Source organism: Podarcis liolepis, assembly GCF_965112155.1.
Source record: "Podarcis liolepis genome assembly, chromosome: 8".
In the NCBI taxonomy this organism is placed as follows: Eukaryota; Metazoa; Chordata; class Lepidosauria; order Squamata; family Lacertidae; genus Podarcis; species Podarcis liolepis.
This window is the reverse complement of record NC_139560.1, coordinates 257,717-280,685: the sequence shown is the minus strand read 5'-3', so window position 1 is coordinate 280,685 and position 22,969 is coordinate 257,717. Positions and strand designations below refer to the sequence as shown.

The 22,969-nt window shown below is 52.0% G+C and overlaps 1 protein-coding gene across 1 annotated transcript in view; it reads left to right on the top strand.

Annotated features, from left to right (window-relative positions):
• Positions 1-1,076: 1,076 nt before the first annotated feature.
• The window catches only part of EPPK1 (epiplakin 1), a 43,224-nt gene continuing 21,331 nt past the window's right edge, over positions 1,077-22,969 (top strand). The window contains exons 1-2 of the mRNA XM_083518397.1: positions 1,077-1,147; positions 15,468-22,924. Of these exons, the coding sequence (XP_083374523.1) occupies positions 15,553-22,924 (7,372 nt within the window). The 5' untranslated portion in view covers positions 1,077-1,147; positions 15,468-15,552. The remainder of the gene's footprint in view (positions 1,148-15,467; positions 22,925-22,969) is intronic.

Below are 22,969 nucleotides of genomic sequence, written 5' to 3'. Positions count from 1 at the left end.
GGATCCACGTCATGTAGCAGACCAGCGGGGTAGGCAAGGGCAGGGTGGGCTGGAGGGTCTTCTTCTGCCCTGTCCAGAGGGGGCTGGGGCTGGCATTTAAACCAGGAGAAGCTTTGCCTTGTGATCAACGCTGATGAAAAAAATCGACCCCCACCCCCCAGTTGGGCTGGCGTTGGGTAGTTGCTGCTCGTCTGGATTGTTCTGCCTGCTGAGTGCAGCGTGCTTCTTCTGGCAAGCCCCCCCCCCCCCAGGGCTCTCCCCACTGGTGATGCTTTGCAACCAGCCTTCAGAGGTGGAACACTAAGAAAGGAGGTGGAACACAACTATCTTGGCTAGTAGCCACAAAAGGCCTTGTCCTTCACGAATTTGCGCCGCCCTCTTTCCAAGCCATCCAGGCTGATGGCCATTACTGGCTCCTCCGGCGGTGAGTTCCACAGATTAACATTTCCTCAATCTGCCCCGACCCTTCCAACATTCAGCTTCGCAGGTGGCCCCTCTGGTTCAGAGGAAGGGAGAGCTGCTTTCCTCTCTCTGCTCTCTCCACCCACGCTGCTCCCAGCCCGACTTGCACAACGCGGCCCGGCCCGTTCCCAGGAAGCCGCGCTCGCCAATCTCGCTTTCTCTGCTGCGGCAGCAGGACGGGGAAAGCCCCGAAGGGCAGATCAGGCGGCAGGAATTCCGTTGCAGACACACCTGGGCAAGGATTAGGATTGACAAGCTGGCGAGGAACCAAAACCGCCTCCAAGCTGCTCGTGTCACCTGAGAGCCCGGACCCCGCCAAAGGGTCTTCTCGTCTCCCCTCTGCCCCAGCGACACTCTTCTTGCCCATCCCAGGCAGCTCCTGACAAACCACCAGGAGCCTTGCACAAATCCCTGTGTGTCTGCACACTGCCTTTTGAACACCATCCCCTCCCTCCGGTTTGGGCAAAACCAGTGCCTGCGCGAAGTGAAGAGGCAGGTGTATGGCAGGAGCGCTCCCTCCCTCCCTCCCTCCCTCCCCCCTCCCCGTGTTTGCACCACTTGGGTTGGGCCAGTGTGTCATCCCAGGGCGGGGACATAAAAGCAAGGTTGCGCTCAGGCCGTCCCACCTTGGCACAGTTGGAAAGAGCAGCAGGAGGCGGCGGCGGCAAGAGCAGAGGACCCACAGGTAGGACTGAGGAAAGCCTGGTTGGGGGCCATCAGCTGGGGAACGGGGGCGAGTGGGGGGCTCTGCTCCCCTTGGCAAGGCTACTGGGAGTGCTGGGCGCTGGTGCCCTTGGCAGGGGCAGGCATGTGGGAGTGAGAAGCAGCGCCATGGGGCTGGGTTGCCTGTGGCAGGCAGGTGCCTCCCGTGTTGCTGGCAGCCAGTGCAGGCCTTCTTGTCAGGGGAAGCAGCCTCAGGGGCAGACCCCCCCTTCCATGCGTGCCCTCAGGCTTCTCTGCCCAGGTGGCTCCTCTTGCCTGCAGTGCTTGCGAGCCCACCACCCAGGGCTCCCCTTTGGGTCTCCTCTTCCTGGGCGTGCCTAGGGATTGGTTAGGTATGGGGGCGAAAAATCACACCTCCCCATGCCAAGGGTTCAAGGGAGCCTAGGTCTGCCTCTGCTCCTGTTTGCTCCCTGCCACCTTGCCACCAGCCGCTCTGCCTTCCCTTGGTGCCCACGCTGCTCCCTGGGCATCTCTGGTGAAGGCTGGCAGGACCAGGAGCAAGGCGGCAGCAGTGGCAGCAGGATGCCCTCTAGGCCCATACCCCCTCTCTGTGTGCCAGTCAGAGGTGAGGCATCGGGGGGGGGGGGAGAGAAAATGCCTCAGGAGGGCTCAAGGTGCTTCCCAGGCGCAGTGAGGAGGAGGAGGAGGAGGTCTTTGCTCCAGGCACCTCCAGCGGCTCGTGGGCCTTTCCAGTGGTGGCCCCTTCCAAGCGACACGCCCTTTGCACCTTCATGGTCTTTTCTCAGGCACCGGGTGAAGCCAGACCTGCTGGCCTCCTCATCACAAGGGACGCCTTTGCAGGCACCACTGGCTAGTCAGGCATTTGATTTTATCCATGTGGAGTTTTCATCTTCATTTGTTAGGGGCATTTTCACTTTTCTAATAGGAAAGGCAAAGCCTTCCGAAGAAACACAGCCTCTTGGCAAGTAGCTGATATGAAGAAAGGCTTTAAAGTGAGGTTGGGTGTCCATTTGTTCAGCTGTGATTCCTGCTTTGCAGGGGGTTGGACCTTTGGGGTCCCTTCCATGAGAGTGCCCCCCACATGTGCGTGTCTGTGGTTTATCCAGAGCCTCATGAGCATCCAGAGCCCAGCTATGGGGCTGCCAAGGCTCTTGGATTTGTGGGCCCCACTAGCGCTGCCTGAAGGGTCTTTGGGCAAGCCCCCAGCCTGCACCGGTCTGGTAAATCTTGTGCTAACTCCCCATTCCTTCACAGGAGCAGGATAAGCTCTGGAAGGCAGGCTTAGAAGTGAGACGCGCAGTCTAGAAAGGCAGCTGGCAGTGACCGGAAAGGGCAGGATCAGGTCCAGATGCAGGACAGAAAGGGGGGCTTCCTTACTGACCTCTTAGGTGGGACAGGCAGGGGGCACAAGCCCCTGGGTCGTCTCTGCTAGAGCTCCCCCCCCCATTTCTGGACTCTTTTCTCCTTTTCTAATCTTTTTAATTCACACCATACATCTGAAGCCCATTTAAATCACATGGCATTTCCCCCCAAGGAATCCTTGGTTGTTCTTGGTGCTCTGTGGTGGGTAAACTACACTCCCAGGCTTATTTGGGGGAAGCTCTGTGGTGCTTTAATCTCATGGTGTGGGTGTGTTTTTAATCTTTATTATTATTATTATTTATTTCATTTATATGGGATACCGCTCCTCATCCAAAGATCACAGAGCAGTTCACAACACAAAAATACAAAATGTGCGCTTCACTTACAGAAGTAGTGACCAAAGGTGCTGCAGATCACAGTCCTGATGAGACCCCTGGGACCACCCGGCATCCTCATTTGTCCAGAGGCAAATTCAGCAAGAGCCCAAATTTAGGTCCTCCCCAGCTGCTCTGCAAGTCAGCCTAAATTTGCCTATGAATTAGCAGGTGCAGGTTTGTGCTATGGGTCTGTGCCCCTCGCCCTGCCCCTGTCTGCAGCCCTGAGAGTGCCCTCCCCGTCACATGGGGGCAGCAGGGGGAACTACTTTTCCAGATGGGGCACAGAGCACCCCCTCAGGAGAAGAGTGCCAACTGAGTGACTGGCATGCTTTTTGATTCTTTAGAAAAAAGGATGTTAAGGGGACAGTGAACAAGGGGACCAAAAAATCAAGAAAACAGTTTATGCTGTAACTAGAAAGTTGCAAACCAGTTTTATCCAAAATTTTGCTTTAATCTTGTATCCCACGAGCAATACAATAAACACACAATCTGGGTTTAGAAGCAGAGCAAGCGCCCTTCCTGTGCAGCCCTGGTCAGGCAGTTGGGGGGTGGGGTGGGGAGGGGGCGAGTACCGCAGGCACACCTTTTTGGATAAAGCCAGTGAGAGGGAGCTTCAGACTTAGAATAATGCTTTCCTTTACAAATTCTTCAGAAAACCAAAGACCGGTTCCATAGGATGTATGCTGATATAAGTTGTGGTGCATGTATGGGAATGTAGGTTTTCAGAGTGTATTGTTTTTGGGGGGGTCTTAAGCATTTGGGGAAATACTTAAAGGGGGGGATGCTTTCAGAGGGGTACATTCACAGTGCAAAAAGCAGCCCATCCTTCTCAGCCCGGGGGGGCGGGGGGCAGAGCGGAGTTTGACTCCATCTCTGCAAACAGAGGTCCAGCATTTAAATCTGCAAAGGCTCTCTGGTTACCAGGCAGGCTGCCTTAAGCAATTCTTGAGTGACAGGAGCGGTCCTGCAAAATCCACCTTCAGTCAGGGAAGGGGAGCAGGCTTGGCCGGTGGGGTGGGGTCTTCCAGAAGAGACTTTCGCTGTGCCTTTGCTCTCTAGAATCATAGAATTGTAAAGTTGGAAGGGACCCCAAGGATCAAGAAGTCCTGCCTTATTCACCACTTTTTTTCAGGGGCTCCTGTTCTTAAATTGTTCGTGTTATAAAAGCAAGGTGGCATCCTTTACATGGAAGCTGTCACTGTCTGTCATGACAAAAATTCAAAAGACAATTTTCCACTCACACAAAATTCTGGAGGAGGGAGCAAAGCACAGCTCCTGGACAAGGCCCCCTGGCTGGGACCCCAGAAAGCTGCTATGAAACATCTTCACATCTCCATGTCTGGAGTGCCTCTTGGTTTCAGGAACTTCTGCTCCCTTCCTGCAGGCATGGGCCAGCCCCCAAGTCAGCCACAGGGCTGCCAAACTGCGCTGTGGGTCTCCTTGCCCATTGCCCCCCCCAGCAGCTTCCCTCCCCGGCTGTGTGTTGCACCAGGAAAAGGGCTTATTATTGGTCTTGCAAAACAAGCAAGTATTTAGACTTCCCCCCTCCTACCTGATCCCTGAATGCTCAGGAAGGCGGATGGCGAACATTTGAAAATGACAAGACTGCAGTTTCAGAAAAAAATGTGTTTTGAAAGTGTAAAAGAAGAACCCCTCCCTAACTCCTGGCCAGCTCTAAACTGCTTCTGGGGCTCCCGGAGGATGTTGTGGCAGGCAGGCAGGCAGGCAGGACACAGCAGTCCTTGAAATTATGCTCTGGCAATGATCTGGGCACCTGCCAGGATGTTCCTTGGGCTGCACCTCTGGCAGACTGAGAGGTTCCAGGGGGCTCTGAGGGTCAGCGGGGGCTCTCCCTCGTGTGAAAGGGGCCCTGCTGCCTGCAGCAGGTGGGGATCATGTCCTGTGTGGTGCTGGTGCCACTCAGGCCTTCATCCAAGGCGTCTTTGGTCTTCCTGCCCTTGGGAGCACTGCTGCTCCAGGCTCCCTCCCAGCCCCAATGCGCCCCCCCTTCCTCCCTCGCATCTCCTGAGCTGCTTGGGTGGCCAGAGTGGGTCATCATCTCCTGGTACCTCTTGCCCCCAACCAACTACCTGTGCCAGAGGCTCCTTTGCGCCAATCCACTCTTCATAAACAGCAATTCTCCACATAATTACATTTGGATTAGGCTGAAACCACATAATTGCAGAATAATTGCCTGCTGAAAGGTGTGACTTGCCAGCCTGTCGTGGCGCAATGTTAAAGGCGGTTTTTATCATTCCTCCATCCGTGGGTCTCTATGGATGCTATAAAAGCACCTGGGAATTAGAGACACCCCCCCCCACCCCAAGCAAGCAGAGTGTCTGGAGTGCCACTACTTCAAAGGTGGGATATTGAGTGCGTTCATCAGGCTCCTTCCTTGTGATAATGTGAGGGTGGGGGCCTATGTACAACCATGTACATAGGGTCTACTCATGAGGCTGCAGCTGTGACCTTGTTTGTGGAACTAGTTCTGGCTGCCATTCTGCCTCTGGGCCACGTTCAAGGCTTTGGAATTAATAGCTCAGGCCCAATGCAGCTCAGGCCCAGGGAACTTGAGAGAGACCCTGATCCCTGACGTGGCCCCTAGCCGGTCACTCTGGCCTGCAGAAGAGTTCCTTCTTCAAATCCCCCCAGATCTCAAGAGCCCCCTCCACAGTAACTCGGGGCAGGCCATTGAGGGTCACTCGTCTTCCATGGACAGCATCCCTCCTGAGTCCCAGCAAGGCACCCAGGATTGTCACTTCCCATAAACAACCAGGGACAGATTTGACTTGGGAAAAAATTCTAGCTGAGTGAAAAGGTCTCTCTGCCTTTGGTTCTGTGTTGTTTTGTTTTTTTATAAGATATTTATTAAGATTTTCAAAAAAATTACAAAATAAAAAGAAAAAAGAAAAATACAAAATAAAAATAGTTAAAAAAACAGTTCAATCTTTCCATCATATGTTTTTCATTTGCTTATTTCCCGGACCTCCTCACGCCTTCCTTTTCTGTATTCCAGTTCCAATTGTTAATTCAGCAAATCCCTCCCCTCTTCATTCATCTTAATCTTCAATTTTTAAATATTATAACATTAATTTATTTTGACCTATTAATAACCATTTTCACATATTCCCTTATAGCATTACAGCAAAAGACCACTTAGTTTCTATCCAACATCATTCTAACATTCATTAATTTTACAGTGTTTCTGTAAATAATCTTTGAACTTTTTCCAATCTTCTTCCACTGACTCTTCTCCCTGGTCTCGGATTCTGCCAGTCATTTCTGCCAGTTCCATATAGTCCATCACCTTCATCTGCCATTCTTCCAGGGTGGGTAGATCTTGTGTCTTCCAGTACTTTGCGATGAGTATTCTTGCTGCTGTTGTGGCATACATAAAGAAGATTCTATCCTTCTTTAGCACCAATTGGCTGACCATGCCCAGGAGAAAGGCCTCTGGTTTCTTCTGGTTCTGTGTTGTTTTGGAACACATCTTTAATTGTTGTTTTGTACTTTATTATTTTCAGCATTTTTTATGGTATGCCTGTAAAAATGCCTTGAGACTCACGTGGAAGGCGACGCATAGATTAATAAATGAATAACCACACATGAACTTGTGGAGCCTGAGGCAGAGCTGGCCCAGGAACCGAGGGCGCCTGGAGCGGAGCAAGAGGCAAGAGGGCAAGAGGCTCTGGTCCCCAGAGAACCCCAAAAAGGAAGTGGGGTTCAATCAAAAAGCTCACCACTTGCTTCCCTTTCATGCTATCCCAGGTCAGCTGCTTGAGACAGTCTGAGCTGCTCTCCCTTCCCTTTAGAGCAGGGGGCAGCAACCTTTTTCAGCAGGGGGCCGTCCACTGTCCCTCAGACCTTGTGGGGGGCCGGACTATTTTTTTTTGGGGGGGGAGAAATGAGTGAATTCCTATGCCCCATAAATAACCCTGAGATGCATTTTAAATAAAAGTGCACATTCTACTCATGTAAAAACAAGCTGATTCCTGGACCGTCCGCGGGCCGGATTCAGAAGGCAATTGGGCCGGATCTGGCCCCCGGGCCTTAGTTTGCCTACCCATGCTTTAGAGCTAAATTAGTGAATTTACAAGTGCACACATTTTGTTTTTGTTACTAAATCATGTATATTGTGCAATAAGAATTACAGTGCTCTCTAGTATACTGGTCTGTGTGTTGCTTGTATTGTTTGTTGTGTTAAGTTTGCAACACAGGGGTTTGTTGTTCTGTATTAGAGCTCACCTCCATCAGAATGCAATTAGCCTTCAGCAAAGGACCTCCAGTGCCTGGGATTTCCTTCTCTGCCTTCAGCCTGCACCCAGGGGGTGGAAGTGGGCGGGTGGGTGCAAAGGGTGACAAGAGCAACTTCCGGGCTGTGTTCCCATGAAGTAGCTCCACATGGGCTTCAAAGCAGCCAGACACGGATCTGCTCGTGAGTCCAGGCCCACGGCAGCCCAGGGACAGAGCTGTTGCTGCTGCAGGTCCAGTTCCCAATGTCAGCCCCCCCCCCAGGTGGGGCTGGGAACGTCCCTTGTCTGAAAGCCTTCGAGAGCCACGGCTGCCCTTGGGAGCAGGCAGCACTGACAGGGGGTGGCCGAGGGTCTGGCTGGGTGTGACTCCCTAATAAGGGACCAGGGCAGGGGATGGGAGTCTCTATAAAGGAGGGTCAGATTGGGCAGTGCTGGGTTTGCCCCCCTCCCTGCCAAGTCCTGCCGTGTGCGCAGGCTCTGCTGGGTGTGGTGGGGACCAGTTTCTGTGTGTGTGTTCCCATGAGACGCTGCAGCTGTGCAAACAAGGCGGTGTTGGTGTTGCACGTGTGATGTGTGACTGTTGTTGCTGCCATGTGTGTGGACAAGCCCAGGGAGCTGTGCCAAGCCTGGCACTGCCCCAGCCCACGTCTAAGGCCAGACCTGGGTCCAAGCAGGCAACAGTCAATTCAGGAGGAGGAGGAGTGTCCCCCTCGTTGGCCAGCCAGAAAATCTCCCCCTTCTGCAGAAAGGCAGGTGAGGCAATTTCCAGGCAAGACAACGCCCTTTAATTTGCAGGGAGCAGAACCTTCTCCCAACCGGCCCAGCAGCTTTTATCACTGGGAATCTGGGGTGTCAACGCTACGCAGATCCCGGGCCTCCTGATCCAACAAGCATGTGCAGGTGCTTCCCAGGGAAGAGGCTTCTTCCAGGCCCAGCAGGAGCCTCCGCCTGCCTCCTTCCCCTGCCAGGGCTGGGAGCAAAAGTCTCGCACCCCAGCCGCCTCCTGCAAAGGGTCCTGTGCGTCGAATAGCTGCAGAAGCACCTGGCATTGGCCCGAGGATGAACCTTTTCCTGGCATGTGGATGCTGTGAGGGGAAGCTTCACCTGGGACCTTCTGCATGCAAAGCAGCTGCACTGGGGCTGAGCTAAGACGGCCTCTTCCCATTTGTGACATTAGAGTCCTGCAAGATTGCTGCTTGCTGGCTGTGACGGTGGGTTCACCTTGAAGCCGGGCTGGATCACTCTGGGAAAAGGAAAAGGAAAAGCTCCAAATGGTAGAAACATAGAATTGTAGACCTGGAAGGAACCACAAGGGTCATCTAACCCAAAACAGGAAGGAGAAACTGACCTTTTCGCGTCATCGGCCCAGTCCTGTGGAACTCCCTGCCACTAGAGATTCAGCAGGCACCTTCTGTGCCAATTTTTAAATGCCTGCTGAATACTTTCATATCCTGCCAGGCCTATGCATGCAGCCCTCCACAATCGTCTACTGATGCCTGTTTTTAATTTATTTTTGCTTTTAACTTTTTAAAACTTCTCTGGCAGGTGGCTATCCAACCTCCATTGCAGGCCAGTCCACCGCCTTCCAAGGTGGCCTGTTCTACTGTCAAACAGAAAGTTCTTCCTAATGTTTAGTCAAAATCTCCTTCCTTGTTACTTGAATCCATTGGTTCGGGGCTTCCCCTCTGGAGCAGCATAAGACAAGCTGGCTCTGTCTTCCATGGGGCAGCCCTTGAGATATTTGAAGATGGCTGTCCTGTCGCCTCTCAGCCGCCTCTTCTCCAGGCTAATATCTCCAACTCCATTAACCATTTCTCATAAATAGGGCTTTCTTTCTTCAGCATCTTGCTTGTCCTCCTCTGCACATGTTCCAGCTTGTCGATATCCTCCTTAAACTGGGGTGCCCAGAACATTGGGGACACGGCATTCTGGGTGGGATTTGACAAAGGCAGAATATGACTTTTGATCAGGACACTCAACTTAGGTTGACACTGTCTAGTTAGTATAGCATGAGCTTTTTTTGCTGCTTTGAAAAAACAACTGCCTCATGACTCCTTAATGGCTCAGAATGACTCTTTAATGGGAGCTAATTGTTAGAAGATGCTTACTTGATAAAGAAATCTCTCTGGAATGTTCTGGGTAGAGAAACCCATCTAATTAGGTAAGGGGATGCCCTAATAGGGCAGGGGGGGGAGCTACTAGATGCTGTTGGGCTCCATCTCCAATGGCCAGGGATGGTGGGCAGTCATAGTCCACCAGCTTCTCAAGGGCTGCAGAGTCTCTATCCCAGTGTTAACGGGGCAGGGGAGGAAGCCATTAAATCAGCTGGCACTTTTGAAATGCTTGGCAACCCCTCCCTCATCTCCAAATCCTGGAGGCTTCCAAATAAGTTGACTGGAGTTCTTCTTCTTCTTTAGCAATCCTTCATAGCTGTGTAAGATTGTGTTCCATAAACACAATTTGAACGATGAGTCCATAAGTGACTGTGGAGGTCAATTCTGGATCCACGCATCCTTCCACAGTGGGGACATAGGTCTCCGGGCAGGAGTTGATCACGGTGAGGGTTTGCCAAGCGTGAGCAATGGATGTCAGTTTTACAAATGGGCTCAGGCAGTGTCAGTAGAGGAACGTGGGTTTTTGGGTACTGCTTCTGTGTTTGGCGATTCTACCTTCTCAAGAACAAGAGCAAGTTGTTGGCTTCTGCAAAGTAGATCACATTTGATTCCTTGCACAGGGACTGGGTTCTGCCGTGTCTGTTCTCCAACAGGACTAAGGGCTCATCCACTCTTAGCTTTGCTCCACATTGTAGGCATGGGTCCGGGCTTTCCAGGTTTGTGTCTGAGTGGTTTCCCCCTTCTGTTTTTTGCCCTGGCACTTTCTCCGCAAAACCCCCCTCTTGACCACTGACTCTAGGCAGCCACCTGCAGAAAACCCAAATTGCCCTTGGTTCCAATTCAGCTTTAAAGAGTGTGTTTTCCTGGGGGGAGCATCTGGTGGTAGGTTAGGGGTGGAAGCGCCTGGACACAAGCTGGGAAACAGTGGGGCAAAAAATAAGTGTGGAGGACGAGGCCTGATGCTAGAAGCTCTCTCTTTGCTCTTCTGGAGCTAAATGGCAGAGATTTCACACTGAATTGCACTGATTCTTTAAAAATGCTTATAACCTCTCTTAGCTTGGAAATATGAAGTGGCAATTTTTTCCAGGAATTAAATTCTGACCAAGGGTTGGAAAAGGGTGTTCTGTCTTCCCATTAGCGGTTCTGCTGGACTATATCTAGTTGCTATCAACAGAGTTGACCTGTAGCTTACAAGAGCAAACAGGTGGGACGGCCTGTCTCAATATTTTCTTGGCAGTCTGTGCTGCTCTCTCTGCCTCATTATTTCATTGGGGGTAATTTGAGCTGGTGGCAATATGGCAAAAGTTGCAAGATGCCAGAAATGACTGGAATACTGCTACTGTAAATGAGTTTGCGTTGTGGGTCATGTTGATCAGGCGTGCCAAAGCAAACAGACATATTCTTCAGTGCTCAGGCAAGGGAAGTATCTCAATAGACCTTGAAAAGGAGGACCTGAGAACCAAGCCAGGTCAGCCTTACAGTTCACAAAGGTCAGCTGCTCACCTTTCCTAAGGTCTATCATGTGATTAAAGGATCCTTCCTTTGTGCTGATCCAGTTCTTCTGGATTAGAAGTCACAGCATGAGATTTTGTTCTTTCTGCCCCTTCCAGAACCTGGCCATCACACTGTCCACTTGGATCACTTACAGCAGCCCATGGTTAGACCTTGACATCCTTGGTGGGTGGATGAGTTCTGGTCTAGATAAGTTCTAGATCTAGGATCTCTTTCCTCATTTGTTGTGCTGCAACAATGCGCTTCCCTTTTGTGATTAGGCCTTCCGGTTCACAGTCTGCAAAGTTCTTCCAACTCACCTCTGAAGAACTGCAAAAGTCTTTAGGCCATCCTGATCCAACATAGCATAAGACTTCTTGAAGTTCTGGATCTCCATGAATGGCATTTGGGGTTGGAGTTTTGTGGATCCTGGCCACCATTCCAAGAGGCTTCCTCGCTACTTTCACTCATCTGATGGGGAGTGGCTTTCTACAGAGTTGCGTTATGGCACCTCCCAAGAGCTCCCCGTTGCGTTGATGAACAGTGCCTTTCTCCTTGTTCAGCTTGTGGCTGGATTCATGGAAGAAGCAGCAGCAGCAGGGATCATACAGATTGACCTCCAGCCACCGTGATCAAGGGGTGGGAGAGCTGCACGTGGTGTGTTGGTTGGGGGCCTGTGGAACTGCCCAGTGTCTGCTTTCAACTGGATCACAGCACCAAAGAATGGTGGAGACTAGTGTCTGGTGCCGTCCATCTTTGCTCCCTGGGTGGCCATTGGTGGTAAAAGGAAGACCCTGCTATGGCCAGGACAGTGTTTTTCACCCTGGCAGAGTCTGCCATTCCCAGCCTCAGAGGCTCATATCAGGACCCATTAGGAGCACGCCATCAATTAGGTGAATTATACATTACCTTTACGGTTCACAAATGATGAGATCACACCCGCATTTTAAAGCGTGCAATTAGTCTTCATCTGTCTCCACCCAATATTAACAGCATGTGTTTCAGCTCAATTACAGGTTTCTGTCCCTTGCCTCCACATTCCCATCCTTTTCAGGATTGTGGCTGTGTACACATCACACATTTAAAGTACATTTCCACCCCTAAAAATACTGGGAATTGTTGCTTACCCCAGAGCTGTAATTCCTAGCACCCTTAACAAATGACAGTTCCTAGGAATTATTATTATTATTATTATTATTATTATTATTATTATTTTACAACTAAACATAGTTATTTAAAAGTGCAACACACCAGAAGCACAGGCTGATTTCATTTTTCTTCCCTCAGAATTTCCAGAGAGATGTGAGAGGCAGCTCTTTCTAGACTGTGCTGTGCTGAACAGTGATATGTTAAGGGACTTGGTGCCGAGCTTGCTCTGTGCATGGCGGTGTTAAAGATGCTTCGTGCAAAACTCTCTTCCCTCTAACTTGAAAAAGGCATGAGCCTATTTTGGGGAGTGGAAGGAGCTCATGCAAATATCTGAGGTGCCTCAGCCCCATTTTGCAGTGGAGTTACAGCTGGACAGGAACTCTTCAGTTCTGCATTTCCTTGAAGTTCTGACTTTGTGCCTTTGCTCTGGTCTGAGGGGGCTGGCTGCAATCCTGCCTTGCCAAGGGCAGCTCAGGCCACCCTCAGCCCCTTGGGGCGATCCCAGCAAAGCCCACTGCTGCCCACACTGGGTGAACTGTTTATATATTAGAAGTATTTGTTACCGGGACTTCTGTGCTGCCTTTCAGGGTCAAAACCCTCCCAAAGTGGCTCACATGCAAAATGCAAATAAAGCCAATCAATAAAGGTTAATGACTGGAGGGTTCTGAACTTGCTTAACACCCCGGGGGGGGGGGGGAGTGAGCCGGGCCCCCACTTGGCTGGGAGGAGGCAAGGGGTCTGGCTCTCTCGTTCTTCCTGTGACGCCTCTTGCTGCTTGGAAGTCCAATCCTCTGCCTGCACACCAGATCCCTTTGAAGCAGCTGCAGAGCACATTTCCCCCTCAAAGCATCCTGGGCTCTGCAGTTTGCCCCTCACAGCCACTCTCTTTGAAGGCCACAGCCCATCCACAGCCAAGGCTGCTATTTGTGGGGAGGCACTGTGGGCACAACATCTGTTTCATGCATTTTTAAAATGAGGCTGCATTTTAAATTGCATTTTAACCTGTATTTTAAATTGGGTTTTTTCTTTTCTTTTCCCTATTATACTTTTACTGTGATTTTATTGGTGTTAGCCGCCCTGAGTTCGGCTCTGGCTGGGGAGGGTGGGTATAAATAAAATTTATTATTATTTCATTTATAGTTGCTAATGTGATTTATTGCACTTTCTTATTGCGCTTGTGTCTGATTCTCATTTGCAGTGTTTGAAATTTCACAAATTATTTAAGATAGGTTGTAAACCACATCAAGGTTCCATTGAGATTGTGAGGTGGTATGGAAATCATAGGTTCATAGAATCATAAAACTGTAGGGTTGTAAGGCACCCCCAGGGGTCATCTAGTCCAACCCCCTGCAATGCCTGAACCGCAGCTGGAGATGTCTGGAGTCCAGGGTGCTCCGGGGTCCCACTGTGGAAAAGTGAGCTGCAAATGGCTGTTGACAGGATGGCTCCCAAGTCCCTGTAGAGCCCAGGCAGTTCTCTGGTGCACTCAGGAACTGCGGGGCAAGGAAGGAAGCAGGAGGGGGCCAAGCCACATTCTCAAGGCCATTTGCACCCCTGAGAAGCAGCCATCTCGAGGGAAGCAGGAAGCATCAGGAAGGCATTCTTTCATTCCTTTAAGACCAAAACTTTCCTTTCTCTCTGGAAAGCCCACCGTGGAGCCAGGCAGCAGCTGGCTGCAGCTGCCCCCCTGCCATGCTCAGTCCCTGAGAGGGAGGGGCACTCCTGGAGAAACTGGGTGGTGGGAGCTGGCTTCTTCAGGAAAGAAAAAGGGATGCTGTGACAAGGGGCATCAGCCCTGACGTGCCCACGCTGGGCACTGATGCTCTGCCAGGCGGCCACTGTCACCTACTGCCTGCTCCTAGTGGGTGTTTTCTCCCCACCCCTAGGTTGTGGGGCCCCAGGCTTGGACTATGAAGTCTAGCCCTGAGGGCACCACATCCTAAATACCCCCCCCCATTTACAGGGGCCTCCCCTGCCATGCCTTCCACTGCAGCTGCCACCAAAGAGCATTTTGCTGTGGAGGCAGGGAGGGCCTCCCTTGCACCGCTCTAACCGCTAGGCTTCAGGACCTCTAAAGCCACCAGCTTCAGCAGCAACTGCTTAAGTTTTACACATTAGTTCTACTTTTTGTAGAACGCACAGGCAAGCTGGCCCCGCGCAGGAGTCCTGAGATCAAGACCGGAGAGCCTCTCGCTTGGCTAGGCTCCGGCTGCCCTCAAGGCCTGGCCTGCCACCAGTTTCTCTCTTTTTCCCATGACGTTGGGCTGCTCCCTGGGCTAGTGTGGGCTGCACCCGTGGCGGCCGGCAGCCTCAGAGGTCCCCCCTTCTCTGGGTGCCCCCCTCCCTGACCCCTCCTGCATTCCAGGCTCCGTGCAAGCAAGCGCAGATGGGGATTATCTGCCACCAAGAGGAACAGGGCTGGGCTGGGGAGGGGAGAGGCAAGTGGGTCGCCTGGGCTTGTCTCCCTCCTTTGTTGCTCAACCTTGGCAAATGCTCAGCATGTAAGAGGAGCGGGGAGGTTGAAAGAGGCTGGGGCTGGGCTCAGGAGGAGGCCAAACCTGTCTGGGCTTCCTTCACCACTCTGCTGCTTCCCACCCCAGCCAGGCTGAAAGGGGACAGAGATCTCATGAAGCAACAGGGGGTGAGATAATACGCTGTGGCTGATCATTATTCCGCTTGGCCTTGACAAGGGCTCAGTTCCAGCTTTATTTGAGGGCAGGTTTCTGGTGCAGTGACTCCGTGTACCCAAGGAAGATCTCACCTGTCAAATCCTCCAGAGGGGCTGGCCCAGCCCAAAGCGCAGAGGGCCTCCCCAGGCCAGCTTCCTATTACCAGACTGTGTGGGTTCTGCACACGCCACATGGGCCCCTCCTGCAATTTCTGCCTTTTTATTCCTGCTTTCTCTTTTATTACCAGGGTTTTGGTTTTCATGCCCAGCTTTTGCTTGTGGTGTGTTGTAACATTGCTCCATTATCGCTCGTAATTGCTGGGAGTGTCCTTACAACCGGAAAAGCAGACGTGCGCAGTTGTGAGGAACCACTTTTAAAATCTGTTTCTTTCTCTCCTCAATTATCAGGGAGTATTTTGGAGGTTTCCCCTTGTGTCTCCCCCGTGGGAATGTGCATGAAGGTAGAAGGCGCATTCCAAGGACACCTTGCAGGTGCCATTCAGGTTTCAGGTTGCATCAAGAGTGGAATTCCATGCCAGCAATCCCTAGGAAAGGAATTGAAAATAAAACTGCCAGTCTCATAATGCCATTATACAAATCTATGAGGCAACCACATTTGGAGTACCATGTGCAAGTCTGGTCACCGCATCATGAAAAGGATATTGTAGAGTTGGAAAAGGTTCAGAAATGGGCCACCAAAATGATTGAGTTTTAGCGACTCCTCTGTGAAGAAGGTTTGCAGCATTGGGGACTTACTAGTTTAGAGAAAAGAAGTTTAGAGCAAGAAGTGGCACAACAGACGTTTATAAGATGATGCCTAGCATGGGGAAAGTGAAAGAGAAAAGGTTTCTGCTCCTTTCTGCTCTTCATGACAACTGACTGTTTCCTTTCTTTCCTCTCTTTGCAGAGACCCACTTGCCACCCGCAAAGGGAGCAGAAGAGTTGCCTGCTTGCGCCAGGAGCGGGAGACTCAGAACAACTGCACAAACAGAATGGAGGCCAGGGGCCCAGGGACCTGGGGGCCAGCAGGGTCAGCAGCCATGCCAGGGGCCTACATCTCCCCCAGCAACACCTCAGCAGCACCCAAGGCAGACCCACACATCAAGAGCATCGCCGGAGTCTACGTGGAGGCCGCTTCTGGCAAGACGATGAGCCTTAATGAAGCTGTCCAGCATCACTTGCTGCAGCCTGACGTTGCATCAGCTCTCTTGGAGGCCCAGGCAGCCACTGGTGGCATCGTTGACCTTGCGGGAAAGCGGCTGGTCTCTGTGGCAGAGGCCCTGGAGATGGGACTGGCAGGGCTGGAGATGAAGGAGAAGCTGCTCTGCGCAGAGCGAGCAGCAAAGGGCTTCACAGACCCTTATACAGAGGAAAAGATCTCCCTCTACCAAGCCTTGCAGAAAGAGCTCCTTGGAAGGGAACAGGGCCTGTACCTGCTGGAGGCCCAGTTAGCCACTGGGGGCACCATTGAGCCAGCCACAGGCCACCGCATCCCTCCGCAAGAGGCTTATGAGAAGGGCTACCTTGATGAGAAACTAAGCAGCTTCCTCTCTGACCCTGAGAACGAGGAGGCCAAGGGCTTCTTGGACCCAAACAACAACCAGAAGGTCACCTACACGGAGCTGATGAGAAGGTGCATTTGTGACCACACCAGAGGCCTGCTCTTGCTGCCACTGAAAATCTCCTTTCCTGGGCTGAGAGGGTCTGTGTGCAGCCATGAGCTCCTGGATGCTGGAATCATTGACTCAGACATGTTCAAAGCCCTCCATGACGGGGAACTCACGGCGCAGGAAGTGGCGGAGATGGACTCTGTTCAGGGGTACCTCTCTGGGACAAAGAGCATTGCCGGTGTGGCGCTGCTGCACACCAATGAATGCAAGAGTCTGTACCAGGCCTTAGCGGAGCACCTCCTAGTGCCAGGCACAGCTGTGATTCTCCTGCAGGCTCAGGCTGCCACAGGGTGCTTGATAGACCCTGTAAGGAACGAGAAGTTCACGGCCGATGCTGCCATCCGCGCAGGAGTTGTTGGGCCAGAGCTCCATCAGAAACTGTCTTCAGCAGAGAAAGCAGTCACAGGGTACAAAGACCCCTTCACTGGCGAGACGGTCTCTCTGTTTCAAGCCATGAAGAAGGGCCTTGTGCCCAGGGACCCTGGCATTTTCCTGCTGGATGCCCAGTTTGCCACTGGAGGCATCGTCGACCCCCACACGCATCACCGGCTTCCTGTGGAGATGGCCTGTCAGCGGGGCCACTTAGACAAGGACACAGAGAGCCTCCTCTGCAATCCCACAGATGAGATCCGTGGGTTCTTTGAGCCCAACTCCAGGGAGAAATTGTCCTATGCAGAACTGCTCTTGAGATGCGTCACAGATCCAGACACAGGTCTCTGCCTCTTGCCTCTCTCAGGAGGCCATGGAAGGGAGCACTCCTTCATTAACCACAACACAAAGTCTGCTCTGGAGAACATGGCTGTGTCTGTGACCTGTGGGAAATTCAAGGGGAAGCACGTTTCACTCTGGAAGCTCCTCTTCTCAGACTACTTTACAGGAGAGCAGAGGACAGCCCTCATCCAGCAGTACCGCTCTAGGCACCTTTCCGCTCAGCAACTGGCTGACAAAGTCTCTCACACCATCCAGCAAGCCGTTGCCAACTCCAGAGTCAGCTTTGAGGGCTTGAGGGACAAGGTGACGCCCGCCCAGCTTCTGAGCTCAGAGATCATCAACAAGAATTTGTTTGAGAAGCTGACCCAAGGGGAGACCTTGGCCAAAGATGTTGTCAGCATGGGCACAGTGAAGAAGTATCTGGAAGGGACGGGCAGCATCAGTGGGCTTCTCCTGCCCGACTCCCAGGAGAAGATCAGCATCTACCAAGCAAAGAGGAAAGGCTTCTTGCGGCCAGGGACCTCCCTCATCCTCCTGGAGGCTCAGGCTGCCACAGGCTACATCATTGACCCTGCAGCCAACAAGAAATACTCTGTGGATGAGGCCCTGAAGGCCAACGTAATTGGCCCAGATGTTTACGACAAGCTCCTGACTGCCGAGAAAGCAGTCACTGGCTACAGGGATCCTTACACAGGAGAAAAGATCTCCCTCTTCCAGGCTATGATGAAGGATCTGATCATCAGGGACCATGCCATCCGCCTGCTGGAAGCACAGATAGCGACGGGGGGCATCATCGACCCTATCAACAGCCACCGCCTGCCTGTGGAAGTTGCCTACAAACGGGGCTACTTTGACAAAAAGATGAACCTGATTCTCTCGGACCCCAGTGATGACACCAAGGGCTTCTTTGACCCAAACACCCATGAGAACCTGACCTACCTGCAGCTGAAGGAGAAGTGCATCATAGAGCCCTCAACCTCCCTCTGCCTCCTGCCGCTGAACAGCAAGAAGCCGCGGTTCATTGACGACACCACCAAGCAAGCGTTCAGGGGCTCCTCGGTCTTTGTGAAATACGGGCGCTTCCAAGGGCAGCGGGTCTCCCTGTGGGATTTGCTGAACTCCGAGTACTTCAGCGAGGGCAAGAGGAGGGAAATATTCAACCATTACTGCCTGCAGAAGGTCACCCTGGAGAAAATCCGACTCATGTTGGAGGAGGAGATGAAGAAATGGGCCTGCATCCAGTTCCCAGCCATAAGGGGCCGCGTCACTGCCCACCACCTGATGGAGATGGGCATAATCGACAGGACCCTCTTTGAAAGGTTGCTGGAGGGAGCTGTGAGCCCAGAGGAGGTTCTGCGCATGGGCTCTGTCCGGAAATACCTCTATGGCACTGGAAGCATCGGAGGCATCGTGCTGCAGCCCTCCAACGAACGAGTGAGTCTCTACGAAGCCATGAAGAGGAACATTGTGGTGCCAGGGGTAGCCGTGCCCTTACTTGAGGCACAGGCAGCCACTGGCTTCATCGTTGACCCAGTGAAGAATAAAAAAGTGGGCCTGGATGAGGCTGTGAAGGAAGGCCTTGTTGGCCCCGAGCTCTATGAGAAACTCCAACGGGCAGAAGAGGCTGTCACTGGCTACAAGGATCCTTTCACAGGCGAGAAGATCTCCCTCTTCCAAGCCATGAAGAAGGGCCTCGTGGCTGACAAACAAGCCAGGCAGCTGATGGATGCCCAGCTGTCAACGGGGGGCGTCATTGATCCGCACTGCGGACATTATGTCCCAGTAGAATTTGCCCAGAAAAAAGGTTACTTGGATGAGGACTTCAGCAAAACACTTTCCAACCCAAGCAGTGGTGCCAAAACTTTCAGCACTCTGGACAGAAAGGAGATGGTGACCTACAGCCAGCTGATAGATCAGTGTCAGAAGGATGAAGCCTCTGGCGTCCACCTGCTACCTCTGCCGCAAGCAGCTTCTCCTGCCACCACAGATGAGCAGATCAAGCAGCTCTTCAGGGAGACCTATGTGCAGGGCAAAAGGGTCTCCCTCTGGGAGCTCCTGAACTCTGGCTACTTCACGGAGGAGCAGAGAAGGGACTTCCTGGAGAAGTATCGGTCTGAGGCAATATCACTACAGGAGCTGGTCACCCTTGTCCAGGAACTCATCAAGGAAATGGAACTGAAGGCTCAAAGCCAGGTCACGTTCCAAGGCCTGAGAGGTGCAGTTCCCGCAGTCTGGCTTTTGGATACTGGCATCATTTCGGAAAAGATATTCAGAGAGCTGGCTCAGGGCAGGAGGACCGCCAGAGAAGTGTCTGAGATGGACAGCGTGAAGAAATACTTGCAGGGCACTGGAAGCATCGCTGGGGTCTTCATTCAGGCCTCCAATGAGAAAATGAGCATTTACCAAGCTATGCAGAAGAGCCTCCTTCTCCCAGGCACAGGGGCAAGGCTTCTGGAAGCCCAGGCAGCGACAGGATCCATCATGGACCCCGTGACCAACCAGAGGCTTGGAGCAGAAGAGGCCATCAAAGCTGGCATTGTGGGTGAGGAACTTGTGGAGCAGCTACTGCAGGCTGAGAGGGCCCTGACAGGCTATCCTGACCCCTACTCCGGGAAGCCCATCTCAGTGTATCAGGCAATCCGGAAGGAGCTGATCTCCACCACGGCTGGCATCCCCTTGCTTGAGGCACAGCTGGCCACTGGAGGGGTCATCGATCCCATCCACCACCTCCACCTTCCTCTCCAAGCGGCCTGCAAGCACAACTTCTACGATGAGGAAATGCACAAGACCCTTTCTCAGCAGAGTGACGACACCTGCGTCTTCTTTGACCCCAACACACAGGAAAGCCTGACCTACCAGCAGCTGAAGGAGAGGTGCGTCCGGGATGCCGAGACAGGACACTTGCTGCTTCCTCTCTCGGAAGAGGCCACTTTCTATGCGGATCAGCAGACCATGGAAGTGCTGAAATCTGTGACTGTCGGTGTCAACATTGGGCGGTTTCAAGGCCAAGAGGCTTCTCTCTGGGACTTACTCCACTCTGAGTACATCACCCACAGCAAGCGGAGAGAGCTGGTGGCAGCCTACAAAGAGGGGAACGCTGCGACCCTTGATGAGATTGCAGTGGCTGCCTCCAAGGTCATCGAAGACACAGAGAAGCAGAGCAAGAGGTTCACTTTCAAGGGCCTGCGCAAGCAGGTGTCAGCCAGCGACCTCTTCCAGTCGGAGCTCATAGACAAGGAAACTCTGGACGAACTGAGAGAGGGGAAGAAAACTGTCCAGGAAGTCACCAAGATGGATTCAGTCAGCCGATACCTTGAGGGCTGCAACTTCATCGCTGGAGTCCTTCTACAGCCAAGCCAGGAGAGGCTGAGCATCTACCAGGCCATGAGGCAGAGTCTCCTCCGGCCAGGGGCAGCTCTGGTGCTGCTGGAAGCCCAGGCTGCCACTGGCTTCCTCCTTGACCCAGTGAGAAACAAGAAGTTGTCAGTAGACGAAGCGCTGGCAGGCGGGCTGATTGGAAGAGAGATTTACGAGAAGCTGCTGAGTGCAGAAAAAGCTGTGACAGGATACACACACCCCTACACAAAAGAACAGATCTCCCTCTTTGAGGCCATGAACGAAGGGCTCATTGTGAAAAGCCATGGCATTCGTCTCCTTGAGGCCCAGATAGCCACTGGGGGCATCATTGACCCTGTTCACAGCCACCGCATCCCCGTAGAAGTAGCTTACAAACGAGGTTACTTTGATGAAAAACTGAACCAGATCCTCTTGGACCCCACAGATGATACCAAAGGCTTTTTTGACCCCAACACCCACGAGAATCTCACCTACTTGCAGCTTCTAGAACGATGCACCCAAGATCCAGAGACTGGACTGTACATGCTGCAAATAGTCAAAAGGGGTGGAAGGTACTTCTACATCAACGAGGCAACCAAACAGTTCCTGAAAGCACAACCGATGCAGATGCACATTGGCAGGTACAAAGGCCAAACCGTCTCCATGTGGGACCTCCTTTGCTCCCCATACATCCAAGAGCAGAGAAGGAAAGAGCTGGTGCGCCAGTACAAGTTTGAGGGTCTGACCCTGGAACAACTCAGCAAAGCCATCACTGCTATCATCGAGGAAACGGAGCAGCAGATGCAGGCCCTCAAGTTGAAGGGACCAAGGGGGGACGTGTCAGCGGCAGAGCTGTTCAACTCCGAGATCATTGATAAGAAGACCTTGGATGGGCTTCAGCAGGGGCCTGGTGCTCTTCAGCAACTTGCCCAGAAGGACTCAGTGAAGCGATACCTGGAGGGAACAGGCTGCATCGCCGGAGTCTTAGTAGCCAAAGGGCAGAAGATGACCATCTATGAAGCCATGAAGAAAGGGGTCCTGTCCCCAGAACATGGTCTGATGTTGCTGGAAGCACAGGCTGCCACCGGATTCATCATCGACCCATTGAAGAAGAAGACATTCTCCGTTGACCAAGCGATCTCTGTGAGGCTTGTGGGTGAAGACCTTCGAGAGAAACTTCTTTCTGCAGAGAAAGCCGTTACTGGCTACACTGACCCTTCCACAGGGAACAAAATATCTCTCTTCCAAGCCATGAAAAAAAGCATCGTAGAGAAAGGACTTGCTCTCAGGCTTCTGGAGGCCCAGATTGCCACTGGCGGCATCATTGACCCTGTGCATGGTCACCGCATCCCTGTGGAGGTGGCTTACAAACGGGAGTGTTTGGATGAGGGCACTTACCTCCGGCTTTCTGATCCAAAATATGCTACCAAAGGATTTGTGGATCCCAACACCCAGGAAAGGATTACCTACGCCCAACTATTGCACAGGTGCACCAAAGAGACAGGGATGTACCTCCTACAGCTGCTGAGCAAGAGGGACTATTTCTATGAAGATGAAATAACAAAAAATATACTTTCATCCACCAAAGTAAATGTAACACTTGGGAAATTCAGGGGCCAGATTGTGTCTCTGTGGGACCTTCTTACTTCAAGCTACTTCACAGAAGAGAAGAGGAACGAGCTGATTAAAAAATACAAACTGGAATCTTCTGCTGTTCTGCAGCACATCACGGATGAAATTCTGAACATAATAAAAGAAAAAGAAGAAAATAGAAGAGACATATGGTTCCAAGGGCTACGGAAACAAGTCACAGCTTCGGAACTACTGAAAGCAGAAATAATAGGTAAAGAGACGCTGAAGAGCCTGGAGGAAGGAAAGCAGACAGCAAAAGACGTGGCAAAGATCGACTCGGTGAAACGCTACCTGGAAGGCACCAGCTGCATTGCCGGAGTGCTTGTGCCATCCAAGACAGATCCTTCCAAGACCGAGAAGATGAGCATCTACCAGGCCATGTGGAAGAATGTCTTGAGGCCAGGAACTGCTCTGGTGCTGCTGGAAGCACAAGCTGCCACTGGGTTCATCATTGACCCCCTGAAGAATGAGAGACTGTCTGTCGATGAGGCCATCTCTGCCAGGCTGGTGGGTGGAGAAATTCACAACAAGCTCCTTTGTGCTGAGAAAGCTGTCACTGGATATACTGATCCAAACACAGGGAAAAAGATATCTCTTTTCCAGGCCATGAAGAAAGATCTGATCATCAAAGAGCACGGCATCCGCCTGCTAGAAGCCCAGATTGCTACAGGGGGCATAATTGACCCAGTCAACAGCCATCGTGTCCCTGTTGAGGTGGCCTACAAACGGGGCTATTTTGATGAGAAAATGAACCAAATTCTCTTAGACCCCACGGATGACACCAAGGGCTTCTTCGACCCCAACACCCATGAGAACCTCACGTATATGCAGTTGCTTAAGAGATGTGTTCATGACACAGAAACTGGACTAATGATGCTTCAAATACAGGATCAGACCTCAATTGCCTTCAATGTGGAGGAAAATATAAAGAAGACTTTGAGGTCTACGACAACAAGAGTAAATGTGGGTGATTTCCAAGGACAGGTAGTTTCCCTTTGGGATCTCCTCTTCTCTAATTGATTGAAATCAACAGCAAGCAGCTCATAAGACTGTACAAATC